General features: G+C 40.1%; 1 protein-coding gene across 7 annotated transcripts in view; it reads left to right on the top strand.

Annotated features, from left to right (window-relative positions):
- The window catches only part of MITF (melanocyte inducing transcription factor), a 192,932-nt gene that overhangs the window by 159,314 nt on the left and 10,564 nt on the right, over positions 1–23,054 (top strand). For 6 of the 7 annotated variants that reach the window (XM_061618655.1, XM_061618654.1, XM_061618659.1 and 3 more), the window contains 5 exons: positions 1,694–1,921; positions 13,397–13,483; positions 14,839–14,934; positions 17,186–17,303; positions 19,714–19,788. In XM_061618655.1, coding sequence (XP_061474639.1) covers positions 1,694–1,921; positions 13,397–13,483; positions 14,839–14,934; positions 17,186–17,303; positions 19,714–19,788 — 604 coding nt within the window. The remainder of the gene's footprint in view (positions 1–1,693; positions 1,922–13,396; positions 13,484–14,838; positions 14,935–17,185; positions 17,304–19,713; positions 19,789–23,054) is intronic. The other variant, XM_061618656.1, reaches the window with a different exon arrangement.

Genomic DNA, 23,054 nt, shown 5'->3' with positions numbered 1-23,054 from the left:
GCTTGTTAAACCAAAAATGTTCAGGTGAAAGCGTTTATGTAGTAAACGATTCCCATTCTGTACAGAGTAATATACGTAGCATAGCAATGCTTTGAACACAACAAACCATTGTGAGAATGTGGAAACTTGGAGACAACTAGCACTATCTTGCAGGAGCTTACAGCATTCCCTTGCAGTAGCATGGATGGTTAACAAACTTGCCTAATGGTTTTCTTGCAGTGTCGCCTTTAACAGCGGACATAAAACAAGTAATCATACTGCTAAAGAAAAATGCCATTGTCTGCTAGTATGACTGGAACGAAAGCTGAATGGTGAACTGGCCTTAAGCAAACTATCAATCTGACTTTGATAACCCATCACTTTAAAAGGCCCTTTTATATTTCTGAAAAAGCATGACGTCAAAAGACATAGAAAAAAATTAATCCCAAAATTTTCAAGCTAAACTTCCAAAAAAAAAAAGCCCCCTGTGTGAACAGTCTATTTCTCTACATGCATAACTAATTAGTTTAGGTTATTATAAGCCTAAGCTGTTATACCCGAATTGCTTTGGCCGTTTTTGGGATAACTTGTTTACAATGCTTCAGTGGATGAGCCTTTGAGCTGGAGTGGCAGAAAATAAAAGGAAAACTGCCAAACTATTTATCTGGATTTGCTAGGAATATATAAATGTCATGCTGGAAATGCTTGAGTATAATCATTACCAGGTGAGTTACGTTTTTTAAAAATAAATAAATGACGTATTAGGCTACATTTACAGGTGACTAAACCATTTACTTCCTTGTGGCTAAGGGTGCATGCCCATGTGCATTATTGTTTTTGTGTTATTGTTTTATTGTAGAGTTGTATCCAACTAAGTTAAACTCAGACCTATTGAAATTAATGGGCCTGACTCACTTAAGCCCATTTATTACAGTGGCTCTACTTTGAGTATGACTTAGTTGGATACAACTCTTACTGTATAGTAGAATAGTAAGGAAGACATAATAGACTTTTTTTCCTGTTACTGCCTATAGGAGCATTTTCTTTGTCTAATTCTGTTTCACTTTATTGTTCATCTAAATGCCAACATAAACAGTTGAATCAAATAAAGCCCACTTCAAAGTGATGAAACATTTAGTGGTTAAGCATAGGTATATGTGTACACATTGTATGCGTTATTAAAAATTTTTAATGTTTGTTAGATTCCTTTTTCATTTTTATACTATACTATAAATATAAATAACATTGATAATTGTGAGGAATTTAAATATTTCTTGCATTCCTCATCAAGGTGATTTTTATCCATGTCTTAAGTGTGTTGCTACTTCATATACATTTTGCCAAATTTATGTAACGTCCCGGGATTATTTTTTGTGGGGAGATGTATACTTTCTAGTTTATCCATTTTTATTTGCCCATTACTTAAGCTCAATATGTTACTGACATTCTGAAATCCTTAATTAATAGGCTTCAACTTGTCATCTTTTGCAAAATCTACCGTTAATTTTTAGAAGTAATCAATTTATTTACATATATTACTCTTTTACATAGGAACTTGCAAATCAATTGTATTTAAAGGTACAGCTTAAGTTTTTTTGTTAAATTCTCAGTGCTAGATAAATCAGTACTGGGTGCTACAGAAATCACTGTCCACAGAAGAGTTCAAATCATTAACACTAACTATATGCTGCTACCCTTCATTATGTGTTTGCAGGTGCAGACTCACCTGGAAAATCCTACCAAGTATCACATCCAACAAGCTCAACGGCAACAAGTCAAGCAGTACCTCTCTACTACATTAGCAAATAAGCACGCCAACCAGGCACTAAGCTTACCATGCCCAAATCAACCAGGCAATCATGTTATGCCACCTGGAACTGGAAGCAGCGCGCCTAACAGTCCGATGGCCATGCTTACACTCAACTCTAACTGTGAAAAAGAAGTAAGTCCAAATCTTACATTTTGTATGTGTGTTATCCTTACCACCCCCAACGTGCACATATATCCCTGGGTTTTTTCCCCCCAGTTAACAGGGCACACGTTATGGTTTGCCACAAATGTTTCCACTTTACTTCTCCCACTTAGCGTTACATCCAAATGAGGGCTTACAGTTGGTAAGCTAAGAACAAACACTGAGCGATCATGGTTTATTGCTCCTGCTTGTGCAAGGAGAGGAGTGAAGTGGGGGGCATATGTGTGTTTACCGTGATGTGTGAAAGCTATCTTTACATTATACAGCAGCAACAGTGGCTGTATACTATATCCAGCATGGGTTTTTCTCATTCCGCAATGTTAACTTGAAAATACCCCCCATGCTATTCTGCTGCTTCCCATAAGCTCATTTCAAAACAAAACCATACAAAACATATAGTCCTGAATTCAGAAACGCTTGCTTAACCCTCTACCTTTTCATGGTGATACACAAAACAGTCAGAGGGAATGGAGAGTTCAAAGGGTGGAATGGAGAAAACCAGTGGGATATGGTTATCCCTGGATATAAACTATATCGGAAGGACAGGGAAGGACGTATTGGTGGCGGAGTCGCTCTATACGTGAAAGAAGGCATTGAATCCAGCAAGCTCGAAACCCCAAAAGAGGCAGACTCCTCCACAGAATCGTTGTGGGTGGTGATACCATGCCCCAGGAGGGACTTAATACTGGGAACGATCTATCGTCCCCCTGATCAAAATGCTCAGGGAGACCTGGAGATGAGATATGAAATTGAGGAAGCATCCAAACTAGGAAATGTGGTAGTAATGGGTGACTTCAACTACCCGGACATAGACTGGCTGCATATGTGTTCCAGTCATGACAAAGAAGCAAAGTTTCTAGATATTCTAAATGACTATTCCCTAGACCAGTTGGTCATGGAACCGACCAGAGGGACGGCAACCCTGGACTTAATCCTCAGTGGGGACCGGGACCTGGTGTGAGATGTAAGTGTTGTTGAACCGATTGGGAGCAGTGACCACAGTGCTATTAAATTAAACATACATGTAACTGGCCAATTGCCAAGAAAATCCAGCACGGTCACATTTGACTTCAAAAGAGGAAACTTCACAAAAATGAGGGGATTGGTAAAAAGAAAGCTGAAAAACAAAGTCCAGAGGGTCACATCACTCGAAAATGCTTGGAAGTTGTTTAAAAACACTCTATTAGAAGCTCAACTGGAGTGCATACCGCAGATCAGAAAAGGTACCGCCAGGGCCAAGAAGATGCCAGCATGGTTAACGAGCAAAGTCAAGGAAGCTCTTAGAGGCAAAAAGTCTTCCTTCAAAAAATGGAAGTCTTGTCCGAATGAAGAAAATAAAAAAGAACACAAACTCTGGCAAAAGAAATGCAAGAAGACAATAAGGGATGCTAAAAAAGAATTTGAGGAGCACATTGCTAAGAACATAAAAACCAACAACAAAAAATTCTATAAATACATTCAAAGCAGGAGACCATCTAGGGAGACGATTGGACCCTTGGATGATAAGGGAGTCAAAGGTGTACTAAAGAACGATAAGGAGATTGCAGAGAAGCTAAATGAATTCTTTGCATCTGTCTTCACAGTGGAAGATATAGGGCAGATCCCTGAACCTGAACTAACATTTGCAGGAAGGGATTCTGAGGAACTGAGACAAATAGTGGTAACGAGAGAGGAAATTCTAAGCTTAATGGACAATATAAAAACTGACAAATCACGGGGCCCGGATGGCATCCACCCGAGAGTTCTCAAAGAACTCAAATGTGAAATTGCTGATCTGCTAACTAAAATATGTAACTTGTCCCTTGGGTCCTCCTCCGTGCCTGAGGACTGGAAAGTGGCAAATGTAACGCCAATCTTCAAAAAGGGATCCAGAGGGGATCCCGGAAATTACAGGCCAGTTAGCTTAACTTCTGTCCCTGGAAAACTGGTAGAAAGTATTATTAAAGCTAGATTAACTAAGCACATAGAAGAACAAGCCTTGCTGAAGCAGAGCCAGCATGGCTTCTGCAAGGGAAAGTCCTGTCTCAGTAACCTATTAGAATTCTTTGAGAGTGTCAACAAGCATATAGATAGAGGTGATCCAGTGGACATAGTGTACTTAGACTTTCAAAAAGCGTTTGACAAGGTACCTCACCAAAGGCTTCTGAGGAAGCTTAGCAGTCATGGAATAAGAGGAGAGGTCCTCTTGTGGATAAGAAATTGGTTAAGAAGCAGAAAGCAGAGAGTAGGAATAAACGGACAGTTCTCCCAATGGAGGGCTGTAGAAAGTGGAGTCCCTCAAGGATCGGTATTGGGACCTGCACTTTTCAACTTGTTCATTAATGACCTAGAATTAGGAGTGAGCAGTGAAGTGGCCAAGTTTGCTGACGACACTAAATTGTTCAGGGTTGTTAAAACAAAAAGGGATTGCGAAGAACTCCAAAAAGACCTCTCCAAACTGAGTGAATGGGCAGAAAAATGGCAAATGCAATTCAATATCAACAAGTGTAAAATTATGCATATTGGAGCAAAAAATCTGAATTTCACATATACGCTCATGGGGTCTGAACTGGCGGTGACCGACCAGGAGAGAGACCTTGGGGTTGTAGTGGACAGCACAATGAAAATGTCGACCCAGTGTGCGGCAGCTGTGAAAAAGGCAAATTCCATGCTAGCGATAATTAGGAAAGGTATTGAAAATAAAACAGCCGATATCATAATGCCGTTGTACAAATCTATGGTGCGGCCGCATTTGGAATACTGTGTACAGTTCTGGTCGCCTCATCTCAAAAAGGATATTCTAGAGTTGGAAAAGGTTCAGAAGAGGGCAACCAGAATGATCAAGGGGATGGAGCGACTCCCTTACGAGGAAAGGTTGCAGCATTTGGGGCTTTTTAGTTTAGAGAAAAGGCGGGTCAGAGGAGACATGATAGAAGTGTATAAAATTATGCATGGCATTGAGAAAGTGGAGAGAGATAAGTTCATCTCCCTCTCTCATAATACTAGAACTCGTGGACATTCAAAGAAGCTGAATGTTGGAAGATTCAGGACAGACAAAAGGAAGTACTTCTTTACTCAGCGCATAGTTCAACTATGGAATTTGCTCCCACAAGATGCAGTAATGGCCACCAGCTTGGACGGCTTTAAAAGAAGATTAGACAAATTCATGGAGGACAGGGCTATCAATGGCTACTAGCCATGATGGCTGTGCTCTGCCACCCTAGTCAGAGGCAGCATGCTTCTGAAAACCAGTTGCCGGAAGCCTCAGGAGGGGAGAGTGTTCTTGCACTCGGGTCCTGCTTGCGGGCTTCCCCCAGGCACCTGGTTGGCCACTGTGAGAACAGGATGCTGGACTAGATGGGCCACTGGCCTGATCCAGCAGGCTCTTTTTATGTTCTTATGTTCTTAAGGGTAAAACATGAGAAAAAAATATAGATCCCTGTTGGACCTTTTTCTGTCAATGGTCTCATAATATGTTAAAATTCATTAAAAATCAGCTATGCACGCGCATCCCTGCCATGAGCCAAGGTGGCGGCAGAGGCTTCAGCAGGTTTTAGGGAAACCTTTGCCGCCATCTTGGTTAAGGGTAGTGCTGTACGCACAACAGCCAAGAAAGGTAGGTAAAGCAAGGGAATGGCAGGGGCTCTGAAGCTCTCACCATGTGATCCGCTGCAGCAATCCTGCTGCAAATCGTGGAAGGGGAGCGCTGGGGCCTGGGCCAGGCTTGGGCCCAAGGGCCCTGGCATGTGTGGGGCTGGCCCTGCCCACCCTTCCTTAAATGAAGTGGTTTAAGCATAGCATGCATCTTGGGCAGGCCACGTTTGTTTTTTCCAACAACTAGATTAATTTCTTAAGTAGCAACGTATTGTAAACAGTCTATTGTAAGCAGTTTCAGATTCAACTATTAATGCGCCCAAAATAGAAATAGAACATAACTTCCAGTTTGAAACACAAAAAGCTGTCTTCATATGACACTGATGAATAAAAAGGCTTTGAAATTACTAAAAATAAATTTGACACAGATTTCTAGGATGAATAATGAAAGAAATATAATTTTCTAGGTTAGATTCTCTGTAGAAATAGAAAGATGCAAAATAAGAACACCAACAAAGATACAAAAATGTAATTCTCCATCTTTGGAGATGCAGTCTTGATTGGAGGTGTTGCCACCACTCACCATATGCTCAGAGGCACATGTTACCAAATTCTTCCAAGCTACACAGGAAGTGGATTGGACTGTGAAAGACCAACCCAAATGGTGTTTGCATTTTGACAAATTTGCAGGGCAGTACAATATCTCAGAGAGGAGGTCAGGTCTCCTGCTTCCCTGGTGCATTCATTATGGCTGCCCAATTTCCCTGCTTTTTAAAGTTGGATAGAAATATCTGTGGGCCATAGGTACGTTCTTAAACCGCAAGAGTTTTTTTCCCTGTTAGTGAATTTACTCTGCAACAGCTAATTATGCAGCTCACTTTTTTAAAAGGCAGAACAAGGTATTAACTTCAATATGTCCGGTGAAGCTATTAATTTGAATATGTCCGGAGTAAAAAAGTGCATTGTTTAACAACAACAAAAGCAAAACAACTGTGCCATCCTTTAGTGGCATTATTAGATCTTTTTTGTGTTCTGTTAGTATACACTGTGGGGAAAGATGCAATTGACCTTTTGGAATACAAAGCCATTTTTGTTTCTTTTCAAAACTTTCTGGGATAAATGTTATTGTGACTCAGGGTGGATTCAGATGGAATGATCCCACCACACAGTGGCATTGTTCAATTGCCTGCCAAGAGATTTACATGGAACAGACAAAAAGACTTGTTATGTCAGACCATGAGTCCTGTAGTCCGGCATCCTATTTCCTACGCTGGCTAGCCAAATTTTGTGTTGTTTGGGTCCCAAGAACTAGCAATCAGTGAAATGTTTCATCTGAACACAGAAGGTCTATTTCATTATTGTGGCTGACAGCTACTGATACAGATGAGAGATAAATTAATTTGGTTTGCATGTTACAGAGAATGTCCCTAACCAATACATGAATTGAACCACAGATGTCCTTCAAAATTTGCTTCTTTCATGCAATTTTCTAAATTTAAAAAATGTCTAAAAAAATGCTTTTGTTAGGGAAAAGTATAAATGGTTGCTTTGTTGACTTTTGGAACGTAAGATACAGAAATGAAAGATTCAAAAGAAATACTTTTTTCTAATAATTAATATAATTAGTAAATTTATATAAATAAGTGTGTTTCAGGAGAAATGCACATGAAAATGTGTACAAATTTTCAGGTAGTTTATTTTAATGACGAACAGTTGAAGAAATGGGATGAACTGAACCTGTTGTTGTTGTTATGTGCCTCCAAGTCGACTACACTTATGGCGACCCTATGAATCAGTGACCTCCAAGAGCATCTGTCATGAACCACCCTGTTCAGATCTTGTAAGTTCAGGTCTGTGGCTTCCTTTATGGAATCAATCCATCTCTTGTTTGGCCTTCCTCTTTTTCTACTTCCTTCTGTTTTCCCTGGCATTATTATCTTTTCTAATGAATCATGTCTTCTCATTATGTGTCCAAAGTATGATAACCACACTTTCATCATTTTAGCTTCTAGTGATAATTCTGGTTTAATTTGTTCTAACACCCAATTATTTGTCTTTTTTTCAGTCCATGGTATCCGCAAAGCTCTCCTCCAACAGTACATTTCAAATGTGTTGATTTTTCTCTTATCAGCTTTTTTCACTGTCCAACTTTCACATCCATACATAGAGAGCGGAAATACCATGGTCTGAATGATCCTGGCTTTAGTGTTCAGTGATACATCTTTACATTTGAGGACCTTTTCTAGTTCTCTCACAGCTGCCCTCCCCAGTCCTAGCCTTCTTCTGATTTCTTGACTATTGTCTCCATTTTGGTTAATGATTGTGCCAAGATATTGATAATCCTTGACAAGTTCAATGTCCTCATTGTCAACTGTAAAGTTACATAAATCTTCTGTTGTCATTTCTTTAGTCTTTTTGACGTTCAGCTGTAGTCCTGTTTTTGTGCTTTCCTCTCTAACTTTCATCAGCATTCGTTTCAAATCATTACTGGTTTCTGCTAGTAGTATGGTATCATCTGCATATCTTAAATTATTGATATTTCTGCCTCCAATTTTCATACCGCCTTCATCTTGGTTCAATCCTGCTTTCCTTATGACATGTTCTGCGTGTAGATTAAATAAATAGGGTGATAAAATACACCCCTGTCTCACACCCTTTCCGATGGGGAACTAATTGGTTTCTCCATATTCTGTCCTTACAGTAGCCTCTTGTGCAGAGTATAGGTTGTGCATCAGGACAATCAGATGCTGTGGCATCCCCATTTCTTTTAAAGCATTCCATAGTTTTTCATGATCTACACAGTCAAAGGCTTTGCTGTAATCTATAAAGCACAGGGTGATTTTCCTCTGAAATTCCTTGATCCGTTCCATTATCCAACGTATGTTTGTGATATGATCTCTGGTACCTCTTCCCTTTCTAAATCCAGCTTGGACGTCTGGCATTTCTCGCTCCATATATGGCAAGAGCCTTTTTTGTAGAATCTTGAGCATTACTTTACTTGCATGGGATATTAAGGCAATAATTTGATAATTACTGCATTCCCTGGGATCCCCTTTCTTTGGAAGTGGGATGTATATGGAACGCTTCCAGTCTGTGGGCCATTGTTTAGTTTTCCATATTTCTTGACAGATTTTAGTCAAAATTTGGACTGATTCAGTCTCAGTAGCTTGTAACAACTCTATTGGTATGCCATCTATTCCTGGTGATTTGTTTCTTCCAAGTATTTTAAGAGCAGCTTTCACCTCGCATTCTAAAATTTCTAGTTCTTCATCATATGGTTCCTCCGTGAATGAATCTGTCATCCTGGCATCTCTTTTATAGAGTTCTTCAGTGTATTGCTTCCATCTTCCTTTTATTTCATCTCGGTCATTCAGTGTGTTCCCCTGTTGATTATTCAACATCCCTACTCTTGGTTTAAATTTCCCTTTCATTTCTCTAATCTTTTGGAACAGGGCTCCTGTTCTACCCTTTTTATTGTCCTCTTCTATTTCTATACAGTAACTATTGCAATAGTTCTCTTTGTCCCTACGTAATAGTCGCTGTATTGTTGCATTTAGGGTTCTGTGTTTCTATCTCCTTTTGCTTTTGCTTTCCTTCTCTCTTTAACCATTTTAATAGTTTCTTCAGTTAGCCATTGAGGTCTTTTTCTCTTTTTAACTAGAGGTATTGTCTTTTTGCATTCTTCTCCGATAACGTCTCTGACTTTATTCCATAGTTCTTCTGGTTCTCTGTCAACTAAATTTAAAGCCTCAAACCTGTTCCTTATTTGATCTTTATATGCTTCTGAGATGTTATTTAAATTGTATTTTGGCATTATGGTTGCTTTGTTGGTTTTCTTTAGCTTTACTCTGATTTTCAATACGACCAGTTCATGATCTGTACCGCAGTCTGCTCCTGTTCTTGTTTTTGCAGAAAGTATGGAACTTCTCCACTTTCTGCTACCAATTATATAATCAATTTGATTCCTCTATTGACCATTTGGTGATGTCCACGTGTACAGTCATCTTTTTGGTTGTTCAAAAAATGTGTTTGCAAGATACAAATTATTGGCTTCACAGAATTCAATAAGTCTTTCTCCTGCTTAATTTCTGTCTGCTGGGCTCCATTTCCCCACAATTCCTAATTCTTGTTTGTTCCCTACTTTTGCATTCCAATCCCCCATGATTATCAACATATCTTGTTTTGGTATGTGATCAATATCTTCCTGTACTTCTGCATAAAATCTCTCCAATTCCTCTTCTTCTGCATTTGCCGTCGGAGCATAGACTTGGATGATGGTTATGTTGATAGGTTTCTCATTTAATCTCATTGATATCACTTGCTCAGACCTTGCGTTGTAGCTCCTAATTGCTCTTGCTACATCACTTCTCACTATTAAAGCAACCTCATTTCTTCTTAATTTCTCATTTCCTGCATAAAATATTTTGTAGTTGCCTGATTGGAAATGTCCCATTCCCGTCCATTTTAGTTTGCTCACACCAAGTATTATAATGTTGATGCGTTCCATTTCTTGTTTGACAATTTCTAACTTTCCCTGGTTCATGCTTCTCACATTCCATGTTCCTATTGTGTGGGTCGTACAATTCTGGACTCTTCTTTCGCATCTGTGCACATCAGCCTCTGGGCTTCCTTTTGGCTTTGACCCAGCTGCGTCATTAGTCACAGCACTACTCGTACTTGTCCTTTGTTCTTCCCCAGTAACTCAGTGAGTGCCTTCTGACCTGGGGGTCTCATCTTCCAGCACTATCCCATGTTGCATTTTGGATACTCTGTTCATAGGGTTTTTGTGGTAAGAGATATTCAGAGGTGGTTTACCATTGCCTTCCTCTGAGTTTGGATGCATCTTAGTCTAGTGTCCCAGCTTTGACCATTTCGCCTTGGGTGCCTCTGCTAGGAATCTAGCCTCTTCGTCTAGACTCCTGATGACATTGCTCTCAGCTTCTTCAACACACTCAAACCCCCTCACCACGTTAAGGTGTGCATCCTAGAGGAGGGAACTGAACTTAAGACTGGAAAAATGATTAACAGGAAACCAAAACTGACAGATGCATCTATCCCTAGCCACTAATAGACATATCTTCTATAAATTTATCTAATCCCCTTTTGAGCAATCTAAGCCAATGGCAATTACCGCATCTTATAGTGGCAAATTCTGTGATTATGTGATATGATAAAGTATTTTTGCATTTTATGTATGGTCGTTTTTTTAAAATTTTGCAAACCACTCTGGAATCTATCCTGATGAAGAGTTGCATACAAATGTTTTAAATAAATAATGTAAATTTTTCCATCATTCCCAAATCTACTGCTTCTTAGTTTCATTAGGTGATCCAGCATTCTAATATCATGAGAGAAATGTACACCTATTCCACCATTTCCACATCCATTGGTTTTAATTATTAAAATCTGTCTTAAATAGTCTGTTGTTGCTCACTTTCTGTACTGACTGCTCACTTATTTAATATTGCCTCCCTATATTATGTTTAATTTAATCTATATGCCACTATTCCAAATATACTAACATAAAATGTCCAACAATATACCAATGATAATAGTAGAAGTAAAACATTTCACTTCGTCTAATCCAGTGTGGTGTAGTGGTTAAGGTGGACTATGACCTGGGAGACCAAGGTCTGAATCCCCACACAGCCATGAAGCTCACTGGGTGACCTTCGGCTAGTAACTGCCTCTCAGCCTCAGAGGAAGGCAATGGTAAACCACCTCTGAATACCGCTTACCATGAAAACCCTATTCATGAAAATGAATGGAAATGGACTGCCTTCAAGTTGATCCCGACTTATGGCTACCCTATGAATAAGGATTTCATGGTAAATGGTATTCAGAGGGGGTTTACCATTGCCTCCCTCTGAGACTAGTCCTCCCCAGCTGGCGAGGGCCTGCTCAGCTTGCCACAGCTGCATAAGCTAGCCCCTTCCTTGTCCACAACTGCCAGCTGGGGGGCGACTGGGCTCCTTGGGACTATGCAGCTTGCCCACGGCTGCACAGGTGGCAGGGCACGTAACCCCTGAGCCACTCACTGTGGGAGTGATCTTTAGCTGGCCCTTGACACCCAGGAGACACGAGCAGGGATTTGAACTCACAGACTCTTGACTCCCAGCCATGCTGTCCTCCCCACTGTGCTATACCAGCTGTCTCGCCATAAATTGGAATTGACTTGAAGGTAGTCCATTTCCATTTTCAATCCAATTTCATCAGCCAGCCATCCCCCTTCTCCCCAAGATAATAGAGGTTGCTAACTTCTACACATCCTCACTAAAAGCAGTCATGAACAAAAACATTTTTAGAGCCTACCTAAATGATCGCAAGGTGGGGGCAGAAAGTATCTCTCAGGGCAGTGAGTTCCACAAAGGCCCTATTCTTCAAGCCTGTCAGCCTAACCTCTCTCCCAGGTTGGCATATGAGTTGGGCCTGTGTCACTGATCTTAAATGTCTGGTAGCCTTCGAGTAACTTGGCCTCAAGCCATTAAAGGCTTGAAAAATCAATACCAGTGTGTTGTTATGGCCCTGGAATCATATAGGCAGCCCGTGTACCTGTTTATTTATATGCTGCCTTTCTGCTAAGGCACCAAATGTGGTTTACAGTACTAAAATAACAACAAAACAAAACACCAAAGGATATAAAATGCAGAATTGGCCCTGTAAAGGGACAGCCCATTTGTCTCAGGCCCTGATGTTGCTTTGCCTTCCTCCCAAACTCTCTTCTTCCTTCCCATAGAACAAATGGTGTCCATCAGCCCTGTGACAGGGAGGGAACAGTTTGGCTGAAGTAGGCCCTCGTGTGGTCTTTGCCTGCTTCTCTTGCTCTGAAAGTTCTGAGGGGATATGGATTGAGAGTTTAGCCCCTGTCAACATCTGGGCATGAGCGTTTTGCATATTAACCTGTACTTGAGTTGTTTTGTGAAACTGAAAATAAAGTTAGATGCTGTAGGATTTCTTGCATTATTAAAATACTGTTTGGTCTTGGGATTCCTTGCTAACCATGCAAGGAAACAGTGAGTGCCAGAAGGAAAAACGTAGCAAAAGGTGCACTTACTGTAAAATGAGCACATAGAGTGAAATTGAGATGAACGGTCTTAAAGGACAGAACTTCCTTTAAGGGTCACGTTAGGACTGTGCAAATTTCCATGTAACTAACACTATAATGCATTTAGACCCACAGCATGGAAAAGTTACTTTTTTGAACTACAACTCCCATCAGCCTCAGCCAGCATGGCCACTGGATTGGGCTGATGGGAGTTGTAGTTCAAAAAAGTAACTTTTCCAAGCTCTGCATTTAGCACATATCTGGTAATGAGGAAGATGGCTGCTGTTATGTCCAATGAAACCAATTGCAAAAGGTGGAAATCAGGGTGAGTCCAGATGGGCCTGGCCTACCTAATTATTTTTAAGGGTAGGGCCAACTTATCTAATTATTATTATGATGGGATCTGGTATCTAGTGGGCTCCTGCTGGGAGAAAGGGCGGGATATAAATTAAATAGTAAATAAATAAATAGTATTTAACCTTTTACTTGTGTTACATTAACAGAAAACAATAGATTTAGAAAACGTAACTTTCAGTTTATTTTTAAATTTTAATTTTAATCAAAATATTGTATGCATACATACATGCATGCACTGTAACATGTATCAGTTGGCCACTGTAAGAACACAGTGCTGGACTAGATGAGAGTTTGGTGTGATCCTGCAGGATTCTTCTTACGTTCTTAAGGGGACAGCCAAAAGTTTTGCCCTGCTATGTAATTAATGTGTTCATGACACTGACTCATTCTAGGGAAGACCCCCTTAATCATAAACCTCAATACATATCTAGTTTTCCCCCCCTTATATTTCTCATTTTTTGTGTTTACAGGGCTTTTATAAATTTGAAGATCAAAGCAACAGGGCAGAGAATGAATGCCAGACTCTAAATACACATTCTCGAGCATCATGCATGCAGGTACTGGATGACACAGGAGTAGAAGAAAGGATGAAATTCTATTTTGCTAAGAGTCGCTACAGAGTCTCCTTGTGATCACAAACAATAGCATCCATTTCAACCACTGCATTTTTCTTTAGGTGCACACCAAAAATGAAAAATGTGGCAACCAAACGTTGGGAAATACACATACCATACAAGTACACTTACGGCAAAATAGGCTGTGAATTGGCTAAGGCTTCCTGTCAAGCCTCAATGTCACATGTGGGTTTTGTTGCTAATGTGTTAATGGCTTAAATATCCCTTTATTACTTCAGTATTCACTGCCACAATTTCAGAGAGATAAAAGCTTGGAAAATTTGTGAGGAGAGCGGTAGAATATTCCAAACACTAGGCCAATGATGAGTTCCCTGCAATCACTTGCAAAAATCTTCACCTGCTGTGGGTTTTGTGCACATAGAGATTTCCTTTCCATTTTAATACATAGAAAATACATTGAACCCATGGAAGATCCACATACACTGGAGCTCTTATATACAAGTGAAGTCTGTGGTTTGAATAACAGAATTATAACTAAAGCTTCAGTCCCATTACTCATTTTCTCAGTAGTAAATCTCAATGAACTCAATGGGACTTACTTCTGAGTAAGGATGTATAGGATTGCACTGTAAATTGACCAAAAGATGATAATATTATAACATTTACTAACCATCATGCTCTTCCTCAACCAATCTTGCAAATTGGAGAACCATTAAAGCTAAACAGGTTTGAAACTGGTTTAAATTTGTAGTGAGGGACATACTCTAAGAGTACCACTGTAGGCATTAATAGAGATAAGATGCCCACTAATCATTCAAAGCTACAGAACTCCTGAGCTAGTTCCTGGCTTATTTGCTTTCCTGATGTGAGAAATCATGGTGCCAGCAGCACAGGGGATGGAGGGCACCAGCATACCCTCAGGCCATCCGATATCATAGTGTACTAGTTTTTCAGTGTTAGTCTTTCAGGGTTTTTTAGTGATTGACTTCCATGTTTCTGGTTCTGCATTAGCTTTAGGCTCCTTTTTTGGAGGAAGGATGGGATATAAAATTAATAAATAATACTACATTTTAATTTCATAAATAATACTATGTTGGACAGAACTGGGTGTGTGGAAAGGCTCATGTGTGTATATTGTTTCATTCTCAAGTTTTGGGAACTGAACATTGGTTCCCACCCTTTTGTGCCCCCCCACTGCCCCCAATTATGTAATTAATGATCAAGCCACTAAGTTGGGAGGAATCTGGCTAGCTAATGTTTCTTTCTTCGTGTCTACAAATTAGTAACCCACTTGAATGTAGCTCCCATTTCTTACATGTTTTACCATTCCTTTACAGATGGATGATGTAATTGACGACATTATCAGTTTGGAATCAAGTTACAATGAAGAAATCTTTGGTTTAATGGATCCTGCCCTACAAATGGCAAATACGGTATTTATTTATTTATTATATAAGAAGTATTTATATACCAACCTCTCTAAAAACATCAGAGAGGCATACAGCAACATAAAAGCATTTAAAAACATGATACAAAACAATCATTAAAACGACTGCCTACTCAAAACAATTTAAGTAGCAGCATAGGCCTGTCAGGACAAAAAGTCTTCAAGAGTTGCCTGAAAGTCAAAAGCAAGGATGCTTGCTGAATCTCTGCTGGAAGAGTGTTCCATAATGTAGGACCAGCGACACTAAATGCTCGACTTCTGACTGAGGCCAGTCAGGTCTCTATAACACGGGACAACTAACAGCGCTTCTCCAGATAATCTCAATGATCGGGCTGGGATATAAAGGCTTAGGCAGTCCTTAAATTACCCTGGACTCAAGTTGTTCAGAGCTTTGTATATTAACACAAGAGCCTTGAAGCTGGCCCGGTAGGATATGGGCAGCCAGTGCAGATGTTTTAGCAGAGGTGTCGCATGCTGGCTGCCATTTCTCCCCACCAGCAGTTTAGTTGCTTGGGTTTGTATTGTGTGTTTTTTGGTGTTGTATGACTCAGTTCCTCTGTTTCAGAATGCCATAAGGATGACATTAGAGTTTTGTTTGTTTAAATGTAGCATGCTTTAACTAGATGCCTTCCCTAATTGAAATAGTCTCATGATATTATCAGTAATTTCACCTAATCTAAGACAAACAACAATGCATGCTTATTGCAAGTGATCATATTTATTTATTTATTTAATAGAACGTCTGTCATAGCTCTTTGTTCAGAGGACTGTTTCTCCCCCAAAAGGAAACTTTATTGAGTAAAATAGAATATATAAGATTCTTAATAACTAGAATAAATTTTCCAGGGCTACTTTTATCTTGCAGTTGAGCAGTTCAGCGTGTTTCTTCTGCTTTCCTACATTCACTTTCCTACTTACAAAATGGTACTTGAAACCACTATACCTTGTACAGTCCCAGAGCCTTTGATACTATGAGTTGCCTATCCAGTAGGAAGTCTGGCCTTATATGTAATGAGTAGTGGGACTAGATTAAAAAGTAATTCCAAGTCTCAATAGGTTGTATCCACTTGAAACAGACAGCCAAAATTCATATACTGTTTGTGCCAAAAACCACATAATTTCCATGATAAATTAACCTTGGTTTGGAAGTGCAGTGCCTTTCCGTAACAGTTGTTTGTATTCTCAGTCTTAAAATCTGTGCTCCTAAACAAAAGGTATACGAAATCCCAACAGAGGAACTAGCTTGCCTGCAGCCTATAAATAGTTCTATGCTCAGAGAGAACAAAGATTTTGTCGTTTTGTAGCGAAGGTTTAAGCCCTGTTTGTTACATTGGTAGCAGTGCTCATTTGCTATTCAAGCATCTACAGACACCATTAAAGTGCTGTTTATGATTGTAAGGAGCCTTAAATGTGATGCTATATATTTTTGCACTGACCTTTCACCTCTATCGTATCACAAGGGAGATATGTTTGATCTGCTAAGATTAGATAATGGCACACACATAACTGAAATTGATTTATTTCTTGCTGTTGGCATTTGACAGTGGCTGCCTCCAGACATCACAATAAACCATGGTTTGTCATGATGGGAAGCAGCCATAGCTGGAGTGGCAGCAAAGTAGAGATCAGAAGCTTTCACTTCTGTTTTTGATTAACCAAAATCTAGTGTTATGTCTGAACCTTAAACTGTGGATAATTTTAATTAGTAAATACATTTACTGAAATTGCTGAAACCTGCTCTCCAATTTCTCAGAAGTTTTATTCCTTGCAAAGAAACTTCATTTTTTTCTGTGCCTTTCTTTGGGCATTTTAGAATTCCTTTATAATTTTGGCGGGTATGGGGTTGAGCTTGCCTTATTATTGTGAGATAGCTGTGGATGGTGTGTTTTTCTTTACATTAAACATGTCTCTGCTGCTTTGCAGCTTCCACAGCTGCCTGAAAAAGCTGCATGACTGGCCAAGGGTGAATGTGGCCTTCATGCCAAAAAATTTAGCCATCCCAGCCTGAAGATACCTTTGGTCCAATCCACATAGAGCCATTTAGAGCTTTACAGAACAAATGCAACCCCTTGAATTGGGCCCAGAAACCAGTGGGAAACCAGTGAAGCTGATGCAGAATTGAAGTTTACACTCTGAGCAACCCACACTTAAGTTGTGTCCTGGACTTTGGGTTTCTGTGTCAAAGAGTCTTGCATGGAGTATAGGAAATAATCAGTGTTCTTGGTTGTCTTTTCCAGTTACCTGTCTCTGGCAATCTGGTGGATCTCTATGGCAATCAAGGCATGCCTCCCCCAGGACTCAACATCAGCAATTCTTGTCCTGCTAACCTTCCTAATATAAAAAGGGAACTCGCAGGTAAATCAACAACATTTTAAAAAAGAGCATTTTCTATTAAACTTACTACTAGGAACATAAGCAGTCTATTGAATGTATACATTACTAGTAATAAATTTCTACTAGGAACATAGGATGCTGTCTTATACTGAATCAGGCTAGTGGTTTATCTTGCTCAGTATTGTCTACAGTGATTTGCAGCAGCTCTCTAGGGGTTTAAAAAACAGTCTTTTCCAGCTGTACCTGTAGATGCCAGGGATTGAGCCTGGGACCTTCTGCATGCAAAACAGATACTCTACCACTGAGCTACAGCTCTTTCAAAAACAAAACAAAACTCTGCTGGACTAGACAGCTTTGCATCCTTTTCCTAAGGATTACAGGTGGTTCAAGCCCAAAGGTACTTAGAGTATACATGCAGTGTCCATTTTTAATCCATAAGGTATGAAGCATCCCTATGAAGAGTGCAGATGTATATAAATGGGAGGTTCTAACTTTAAAAAAAGGGTATTGGTTGTGATGGAAACTGTGGAAAAGAATTGGGCTGCTAATTATGTATATTTTAAAGGAGAAAAGTGTCGTTCAAGTGTCATTTTATATCAGCATATTAAAGTAAAAAATATCTCACAAGAGGAATCCCTAAGTCCAACTCTCTAGCCACAGAGTGCTGTATAAATTACAGTGGACAGTCAGAGGTGTTATCCATTGACCTGCTAGGAAAGTGAAACTGGGGTGGAGATGCAGTGAGCATGGCCAAGGGAAAGGAAATTTGTTCATAAACCCTTATGGAGGGAGCATACATTGGGGGGCAGGGTAATAAGGAGAATCTTTGAGAATATAAAGGCAGCTTTTAGGTTGTTTGGGTTCACAATAACTGGCCTTATGGTTGCCAGTCTTAGTACAAAGTTGCAGACAGAGTTGTAGGTCATGATATCTGTGAAGACATTGCTAGTCAAAACTATGGCAAACCAACTCTTGCTTTGATTAACCAAGTGTTTTTGTCTTTAAGTTGATAAAGGTTAGAGCATATCTTTAAGCAGTTCATATAGTGTACTCTAAAAATAAATGATCCTGTGTTGAAACGTGAAATGTCAAGTTCTCTTAGGAAGTTCATTGTACTAGTCACATTGTACACAGCTGCAGTTGCATCTATGTATGGATGGGGCAAGTCATGAGTGCAGAGTAAGCTCCCATAATGTCTAGTGTTTGTCTGTTACATTTAATGAAGAAAAAATGACTTACAGCAGGCAGGGATAATGCACCATTGTGTTGTAAGCAGCATCAGCAAGGAAGATGTTGCATTTGTTCATTATTTTGTCTTTATAATAAAGGGTCCTAACTTGGAATGTAATCTAGCAGTGGCAAACACAAAAGATGTACTATACATTTTGCATGCCTGGCTTTCATAAACTAATTAACTACCACACATGTAGCCCATTTTTGTTTGATTGTTGTTTAGTTTGGTAAAAAGGGTTTTAGCTTTATCACAGAACTTCACTGCAGAAAGCAATGGCTTTTATGGAGAGGATCTAGAGTTTTAATATTCTTGGTTTCCACTGCTGCCTAAAGGAAAAATATTACTTTAGTATCTTGCCCACTTAAAGGCCAGACACCTTTAAGCCAGGTAGGCACTGTGCAAAGTCATGTGCTGATTAGTGCTACTCCAAAGGGACTAGTAATAATAGCTTCAACCTCCTATGTTAAAATGATAACTCATCTAACTTTTTTAACCTTTGAGTTTGTAAGAACATAAGAAGAGCCTGCCGGATCAAGCCAGTGGCCCATCTAGTCCGGCATCCTGTTCTCACAGTGACTAGACAGATGCCTGTGGGAAGCCTGAAAAGAGGGCTTTTGTTATAGCTTTTATTGGTGTGTAGATTTTACATGGTAGAAGGTGATGTCACAGATCACATTGATTAGTGGAATTCAAGTAGCAACAAGACTGCATCAGTAATAAGCATTCAATAAATTACGTTCTCAAGAGTGTCTGGCATGCTAGTTTCCTACAAGCAGGATGTTTATTTATCTATTTATTGTTACATGGGTGATTGTATATTTGAATCCGATCTTTTCATTCAGAAGTAGTACAGTCTCAATAGTTTTCCCCCTGAAAGTTTAAAATGCCCTCTGAATAAAAACTAACCACTCCTATGAAGAGGTGACAGGGCAACATAAATTCCACAGTTTAATTATCTTTAGTGCCTGGCCCTAAGAACTTATGTTCCAAATTTGCTAATCATACAACCTGCACCAGTATTTAGCATGGGGACTACCAAATAGTAATGTATGATAGTATGCTGTGATATTAAACAACCCGCATTATGGGGATATTGTTTACATGCAATTGTATGCAGCAGAGATACCTGAATGTTTACTTTTCTAATGTTGCCTTTCTTACATTCTCTAATTCTAATTACTTTGTTAACATGCATAGCATGTGTATTCCCCACAGAGACAGAGGCAAGAGCATTGGCCAAAGAGAGGCAAAAAAAAGACAATCACAATTTAAGTAAGTTTCTTGTTTCTCTTTATTTAAGTGTGAATAGACAGCGGACAGAGGTTTAATATTTTGCATACCGTGTTCTGGAATTTCTTCTACAGCACAGTCCCTATAGACTTGTCCTCTTAATCCCTGGGTGCTTCCAGATGAGTGTTTATTGTGGGAACAGTGCCCCTAAGCCATGCAAGGTGGTGGTGTTTTTAGCGGTGTCCACAGGACATCATCATCATCAAAATGCCACCCTGTAATTCCCCCCTCCCCAATTTAATCTGGTTACTGCAGGAGGAAGGAAAGGAGATAATTTTTCCCAATTCTTCCTTCCTTCTGCACCCAGTGTGCCCCTTTGGAAACCCTCTGAAATAACATGCATGGCACTCAGTGTGGGCTGGTGTTCATTGAGCCTGGAAGGGCAGAAGGCAAGGAGCCCAAACAGTAGGTGGAGCCAGAGTCAATGATAGGTGGAGCCATTCTAATTTTGTTCCCATCCTCTGCCCTGCTGAATGGTGTGGCAGTGTGTCCCTTGTGCCCCAGTGGATGAGTCTCCACTGGCGCTGTTGTAGAAAGAAGGGGGAATCAGGAAATTGTGTCCTCCCTTCCTCAAGTGGGAGCCTTTGCTGGATCTCAGTCATTTTTATGAATGGAAATCGCCTTTCCGTTCATAGAAGGAACACTCTCAATCCAGTCCCCTGACTGATTTATTTATTTATTTATTTTATTTATTTGTTAGTCGCCCATGTGGCTGGTTGATTCATTTATCCCTAATGCCAGACTTCATGCATAAATATTAGATATTTCTGTTTTCCTAATATAATTGCTGGGTAACTCATTCTTGCTATTGAATCAAACTCTTGCCTATCTTGATATGTGTACAATTTCTTTACTAAAAAAAGCACAGCCTTTCATTATTGTCATAGAAGACAAGTCTCGTAACAACAACAACAATAAATACAGTTTATTACCCTCTTCACTATAAGATTCAAGCACAGGTTGCAACAATTTAAAATACAATATTAAAAGCAGTTGAAAACAAGCTACAGCCAAAAGTATAGGGTGGGTCCTCAAATATATATAACTCTGGTGTCAAAGGTCAGGGTAAAGCGGTGCATCTTCAGCATATGACAAGAAACTGCATAATGAAGATGTCAGATGCACCTCTGTGGGGATGGGATTCCACAACTTAGGTGCTGCCACAGAGAATTCCTTCTTTATTTATTTATTTATTCATTCATTCATTCAATCATTCAATTTATATACCGCCCCATAGCTGAAGCTCTCTACTTTTTACAACAAGTAAAAAAACATCTGACATACAATTAAAACCTCATTGAGCAGTTTAAAAATAAGTTAAAAATATCAAGAATTAAAACATAATTAAACACACACTAAAATGCATATTAAATACTACTAAAATGCTGAAAATGCCTGGGAGAAGAGGAAGGTTTTTATCTGACGCCAAAAAGATAATAATGTTGGCGCCAGGCGTATCTCATCAGGAAGAATATTCCATAGTTCGGGGGCCACCACTGAGAAGGCCCTTTTTCTTGTTGTCACCTTCCGGGCTTCTTTCTGAGTAGGCACCCAGAGGAGGGCCTTCGATGTTGAGCGCAGTGTGCGGGTAGGTTCATATCGGGAGAGGCGTTCCATCAGGTATTGTGGTCCCATGCCGTACAAGGCTTTATAGGTTAAAACCAGCACCTTGAATCGAGCCCGGAAACATATAGGCAACCAGTGCAGGCGGGCCAGAATCTGTGTTATATGTTCGGACCGCCTGGTCCCAGTTATCAGTCTGGCCGCCGCATTTTGCACGAGCTGCAGTTTCCGAACCGTCTTCAAGGGCAGCCCCACGTAGAGTGCATTGCAGTAGTCTAATTTAGAGGTTACCAGAGCATGGACAACTGAAGCAAGGTTTTCCCTGTCCAGATAGTGGCGTAGCTGGGCCACCAACCGAAGCTGGTAGAACGCACTCCGTGCAACCGAGGCTACCTGAGCCTCCAGTGACAGGGATGGATCTAAAAGAACTCCCAGACTACGAACCTGCTCCTTCAGGGGGAGTGCAACCCCATCCAGAACAGGTTGTACATACACCATCCGGTCAGGGGAACCACCTACTAACAGCATCTCAGTCTCGTCTGGATTGAGCTTCAATTTATTTGCGCTCATCCAGTCCATTATCGCAGCCAGGCATCGGTTCAGCACCTTGACAGCCTCACCTGATGAAGATGAAAAGGAGAAATAGAGCTGCGTGTCATCAGCATACTGGTGACAACGCACTCCAAAACTCCTGATGACCGCACCCAGGGGCTTCATATAGATGTTAAAGAGCATGGGGGACAGAACTGACCCCTGCGGAACTCCATATTGGAGAGCCCAGGGTGCCAAGCAGTGCTCCCCAAGCACTACCTTCTGGAGACGACCTGCCAAATAGGAGCAGAACCACCGCCAAGCAGTACCTCCAACTCCCAAATCCGCAAGTCTTCCCAGAAGAATACCATGGTCGATGGTATCAAAAGCCGTTGAGAGATCAAGGAGAATCAACAGAGTTACACTCCCCCTGTCTTTCTCCTGGGCTTTCTTCTGGGCTGCCACCCCCTGGAACTACCGAGAAGGCTTTGTCTGCCCATTTTAATACTTGAACAAGTCTATAGGAAAGGAGGTAGCCTATTAGATATTTAGGGCCTAAGTCATTTTAATGGGATGGGCCACACACAAAGTAACGCAAGAGACACTATAATAAAATGTAGGGCCTTTCTCCAATGGGAAGTTGCAAAAAGAGGTTTTATGGGCACAGTTGTAATCTTTGTAATTTGTAATCTTACCAGAAAAGAGGGTGTGTGGTTTAGCAGACACTGGGTATGTGGCCAAAAGCAAAACAAGATTGGTCTTGTTCATTTTTTGTCACATATTAAAAACCACTCAAGAATAATAAGCGTGTATTAATTTGTTTATAAGTTCTAAATGATTTCTTTTAGTGCCCTTTCTATTTATTTGAAAAATAAAGGACGATCTGATTAATAGCTTCCAGCGGGCGAGTTGGATAATGTACTTGAAAGACAGATGAGGTCTCAGACTTTTGATAGTTCATCCTGTATTTTTTAAAAAGTGTGGCAATTTAAAAAGAATAGAATGAGGTTTCTCCCCCACTTGCTGTTGTCATTTCATTAATCAATGCATTTCTGTACAGCATTTAAAGAATAAAAATTCTTCCCAAGGCAGTGCTATGCTTTTGTAGCTTGGCCAGATCACGTGGTTGAGAATCAGGGAAACAATCCCATCTA

Source organism: Rhineura floridana, chromosome 3 (genome assembly GCF_030035675.1).
Source record: "Rhineura floridana isolate rRhiFlo1 chromosome 3, rRhiFlo1.hap2, whole genome shotgun sequence".
Lineage (NCBI taxonomy): Eukaryota > Metazoa > Chordata > Lepidosauria > Squamata > Rhineuridae > Rhineura > Rhineura floridana.
Note: the sequence above shows the minus strand (reverse complement) of the source record. Positions and strands in the feature narration are given on the sequence as shown.